A 4,995-nucleotide genomic window follows, 5' to 3' on the forward strand; every position below is an offset into this window, starting at 1 on the left:
CAACCCAACCCATGAAATAACCGGGTTGGTGGGTTGACGGGTCAAAAATCTTAACCCAAACCCATTTATTTCAGGTTGTGTCAGTGTCGGGTTGTCGATTGGGTCGAGAATTATCATCCCTAATTATAACTCTATAACCAAAACTTTTCACCTATTTATTTTATAACATCATTCAACTTGGACACCCGTAAATTTTAATTCTAGATTCGGTTACTCTTTAGTATTAACAATAACTTTTTTTTTTTTTTATTGTTTGCAATATTACTGTTTAAATCTCATATTTCCAATTATATTAGTGTTTTTCTAATAGTTTAGTAAAATATAACAGTAATATATATATATATATATATATATATATATATATATATATAAAATATAAAGTTTAACAATATTTTTTTATTAAAAACAAAAAAGAGTTGTAACTTGATTTTCGGTTATTAAAATTGTGGAAAAGAAAAGAAATGTAAGTACAAGAAAGGGGCGAGAATTGTTTTCAACATAAATGGGCAAAGAGCGAACATGACCGATAGACGGACCACTTTCATCCTCACAACATCAACATGGCTTCCGTACATGCACTCTCTCCGCTCGCAGCCACCACTAACCACCACCGTCTCTCCTCCGTAGCTCCCAAATTCTCTCTACGAGTTACAAAGCGCCGATCGCTAACAATCAAATCCTCAATTGAAAAAAAACCCAAACCCAAACCCGCCTCCACCGCCATAAACGGGTCATGGGTTGGTCCAGGTTGGCTCACCGCCTTGACTCGCTCTCTTTCCCTTATCCAATCCGACGATTCAAACATACCCATTGCAAATGCTAAGCTGGATGACGTATCAGAGCTTCTGGGAGGAGCCCTTTTTCTCCCGTTGTTTAAGTGGATGAACGAGTATGGACCTATCTATAGACTCGCAGCTGGACCAAAGAATTTCGTAATTGTTAGCGATCCAGACATTGCTAGACACGTTTTGAGGAATTATGGAACTAAGTATGCTAAAGGTCTTGTTGCTGAGGTCTCTGAGTTCTTGTTTGGTTCTGGTTTCGCCATCGCAGAAGGTTCACTATGGACGGTAATTCTCTTTCTGATTTGTTGTAATTCGGTTCATTTGATCCTCATACTAGCCTTTGATGTTGGTTTTTGGATGTGATTTGAACAGATTAGTTAGTTTTGAGTGTTTCCTGAATATGATTTTAGATTATTTAAGGTCAAAACAATCACAAGAGATGAATGAAAAAGATTTTCACACTATCCCTTTCTTTAAGCATTTGATTATGGGATTTTGATTCTTCAAATCCCAATTCACAATAACCTTGATTGAGCAATTGAAGAATGTCTGTTACTTTATATATGTTTTTATAGGCAAGACGAAGGGCAGTAGTTCCATCACTTCACAAGAAATACTTATCAGTAATAGTCGATCGTGTATTCTGCAAATGCTCTGAGAGATTCGTGGAGAAGCTCAAATCGTATGCACTCAATGACACCAATGTTAACATGGAGGAGCAGTTTTCTCAATTAACCCTTGATGTTATTGGTCTTGCATTATTTAATTATAATTTCGATTCACTCAAAGCTGATAGTCCTGTCATTGAATCCGTTTACACTGCATTAAAAGAAGCTGAAGCTCGTTCGACTGACATTTTACCATATTGGAAGGTAAAAAGAAAAAAAAAAAAAAAAAAAAAAAAAAAGACGAAAATACCCTTTTAGTTGTCATCTTTTTTGCTTTGATTTCGGTGGCATTCTTGACCTTTTTTTCGTGCAGAGTAAAACTTTATGTAAGATCATTCCAAGACAAATAAAAGCTGAAAAAGCGGTTACTATAATCAGAGAAACTGTTGAAGAGCTTATTTTAAAATGTAAAGAAATGGTTGAAAAAGAAGGCGAAAAAATCAACGATGAAGATTATGTGAATGATGCAGATCCAAGCATCCTTCGATTCTTGCTTGCTAGCAGGGAAGAGGTTTGTATTTTGTAATTACAATTTTAATATTTAAAAAAAAAAAAAAAAAAAAAAAACAATTTTTTATTTCTTATAAATTATAACATTTTTTTTGTAGGTTTCGAGTGAGCAATTACGTGATGACCTTTTGTCAATGTTGGTTGCTGGACATGAGACGACTGGATCAGTGTTGACTTGGACTGTGTATCTTTTAAGCAAGGTACAAGGGCATTATTGTCATTTTAAGATTTTTATGTCTTTTTATAAAGCTAACGTGTTATGTTATGTTAAATTATACAGGATCCATCTTCTTTAAAAAAGGCACAAGAAGAAGTTGATAGAGTTTTACAAGGGAGAAATCCAAGTTACGAAGATATAAAAAACCTTAAATTTATAACAAGATGCATAAATGAATCTATGCGACTCTACCCCCATCCTCCGGTATTTATTTTCATTTTTTTTTTTTTTATTGAATAAATTTTACCTAATTTTTAAAGATTCTGATAGGTCTTGATTAGAAGAGCTATAGTCACGGATGAGCTTCCGGGAAATTACAAAGTTACCCCTGGTCAAGATATTATGATATCAGTATATAACATCCATCATTCATCTCAGGTATGATTACATCATACATTGCAAATAATTTATAATTCTCTTTTTTTTTTTTTTTCAATTTTATGAAAAAATATTTAAGACCTTTTTTTAAAGGTTTGGGAAAGAGCAGAAGAATTCATACCCGAAAGATTCGGCTTGGATGGACCTGTCCCAAATGAAACCAACACCGATTACAAGTAATCTCTTTGACTTTTGTCTTTGTCAAACGTTTGACTTTTCAATTTCAAATTTCTTTCGTACTTTCTGGTAAATTTGACATCAACTTCTTGAAATCACGAAAATTGAGGAACTATTGAAGTCAAAATTTAGTTTGTCTGACCTTAAAAGTCAAAATTGTAGGTACATCCCGTTCAGTGGGGGCCCACGTAAATGTGTAGGCGATCAATTTGCTATGATGGAAGCAATTGTTGCTCTTTCAATTTTCTTGAAGCATATGGAATTTGAATTGGTTCCTAATCAAAAGATTAACATGACAACGGGTGCCACTATACACACAACAAGCGTAATTTTCTCTTAATAATTATTTTATCTCAAAAAATAAAATATTGGCTAAATGCAAGAAATAACAAATATGATTTAATGTACTTTCAATCTTTTGAAAGTATGATTATAGAATTGGAAGAAATGAAAGTAGGATGGTTTGTACATATTTAAAATAAATGTTTATGGGTTTTGCAGGGTTTGTTTATGAAAGTTAGAGAGCGAAAAGTTAACTATATGGCAATGTCTTCAACATAGATCGAATGCTTCTACAATATCGTAAATCTAAATGTATATCCATTTTTATGGAATTTTTTTTTCCTTTACGTGCAATTTAAAGTATATAGGGGGTAAAATATAGATGAAACATTCTACTATATTTTAACCGTTTGTGTTTATTGATACCGAGATCAAAATATAGTTTACTGTGCTTGATGAGAACAAAATGGGCAGAAAAATTTCATATTAAAGTTCGTTATCCTTATAATTCACTATCTGTCTTAATATATAAAATGTTTTTATTTTGTTCTTACTAAAAAAAACTCTACTAATTTATACAATAGTCATATTAATATGCTTTTATTTTGTGATTTCATTTTAAATCCGTGGCATATATTAATCAAAAGTAATTAAGGATTAAAAATGAATATACCAATTACAATAAGTATAAAGTAAACATTAATATGGTTGGCATTTAAACTTCAACTTCACTTAAAAACTTTAATATGTTTTAAGTTTTTACAAATGAGAATGTCAAATGGATAAGAACATTAAACATTTAGACCAACATTGGAGTGATACACATAGTTCTAAAAGAGAAAATGATTTGTTCTTAAAGTATTGAGATTTTAGACAATTTATTAGCATATGGTTTGAGTTTTGGATCTCGTTTGTGTGTCGGTGTGTGGATACCGTTAGATGAAGTTTGAATGCTAATCATAACATTTTTTACTTATTATAATTATCGAGGTTGGTAATTCATTTTAACGCTTAATTACTTTTGAATTTTGATCAAGATAAGGAGGAGGTTTAAATTGAATTATGAAATAAAAGTTTTAAAATATGAATATTTTATAAATTAGTAGAGTTTTCTTCATAAAAACAAAATGAAAATTTTTTCATATATTAAAATGAATAATGATTTATGAGGATAACGGATTTTAACTTTTATTCAAATTGATCATTTTCTTTTTTTAACATTATTTACATGTGAACTTTGATTTTGGTGTTTAAAAAATACCTTATAACCAGTTACAATGATATTTTTTGAACATAAAAAACAATTTAATTGGTAATAGTTTATAAAAAATAAAAGTTCGAGTGAGTATTGATATAATTATATCTTTTCCATTTAACATAACCAATTTTTTATCTGTACTGTTTCTAATCATAAATGCAAAAAGAGAGATGAAACACTAAATATTAGAGCTGAGTAGTCAGTTTGGATCATTTTTAGGGTAAACATGAATCCAGACAATTTTTGTTTTGACTTTTGAAATCAATTGGGTTTGGTTTTTGGTTGGTTTTTCGGTTTCAATCCATGGGTTGATGGGTTTCAGTTTATTGGTTTCAAACACATGGGTTTTTTTTGTTTCAATTTAGGTTGTGTTTTACGTGCCACAGTTAATTGAAAAACTAATTTATTTTTTGAGTTTTTTTTAAGTTGTCATGTTTGGTAAGTCACAAAGTAGCTTATAAGCTAGCTTTTTTAAAAAGTTACTTAAACTAGCTTTTAAGGAACTTTTTTTTTATTTTCCAAATATACCCTTAATTAATTATAAAAACACATTATTTTAAATATCATTTTATATCATTTCATATTTTTCAGCTAGTTTTACTAAATGTCATTTTTTATCAATTTGCTTTTCAGCTATCAGTTAGTTTTTTATTTAACAACTAGCTTTTCAGGTATCAATTGCATTCTCAGTTAACAGTTAACTTTTCAGCTAGTACGTCA

The 4,995-nt window shown here is 30.4% G+C and overlaps 1 protein-coding gene across 1 annotated transcript; it reads left to right on the top strand.

Moving 5' to 3' along the window:
- Positions 1–485: 485 nt before the first annotated feature.
- On the top strand, positions 486–3,529 carry LUT1 (Cytochrome P450 superfamily protein). The gene is made up of 9 exons (XM_078982495.1): positions 486–1,070; positions 1,361–1,657; positions 1,767–1,964; positions 2,062–2,163; positions 2,244–2,384; positions 2,451–2,558; positions 2,652–2,734; positions 2,898–3,060; positions 3,237–3,529. The coding sequence occupies exons 1-9, from the start codon at positions 561–563 to the stop codon at positions 3,294–3,296; spliced, it is 1,662 nt and encodes a 553-aa protein (XP_078838621.1). The 5' UTR covers positions 486–560; the 3' UTR covers positions 3,297–3,529.
- The last annotated feature ends 1,466 nt before the right edge of the window (positions 3,530–4,995 follow it).

This window comes from Lactuca saligna, chromosome 1, assembly GCF_052625555.1.
Source record: "Lactuca saligna cultivar CGN05327 chromosome 1, ASM5262555v1, whole genome shotgun sequence".
Taxonomy (NCBI): Eukaryota; Viridiplantae; Streptophyta; class Magnoliopsida; order Asterales; family Asteraceae; genus Lactuca; species Lactuca saligna.

Coding starts and splice junctions, on each gene's coding strand:
- LUT1 (XM_078982495.1), top strand. CDS start 561: ATGGCTTCCGTACATGCACTCTCTCCGCTCGCAGCCACCACTAACCAC. Junction 1,658..1,766: donor ACATTTTACCATATTGGAAG/GTAAAAAGAAAA, acceptor TTTTTCGTGCAG/AGTAAAACTTTATGTAAGAT. Junction 3,061..3,236: donor CCACTATACACACAACAAGC/GTAATTTTCTCT, acceptor TGGGTTTTGCAG/GGTTTGTTTATGAAAGTTAG.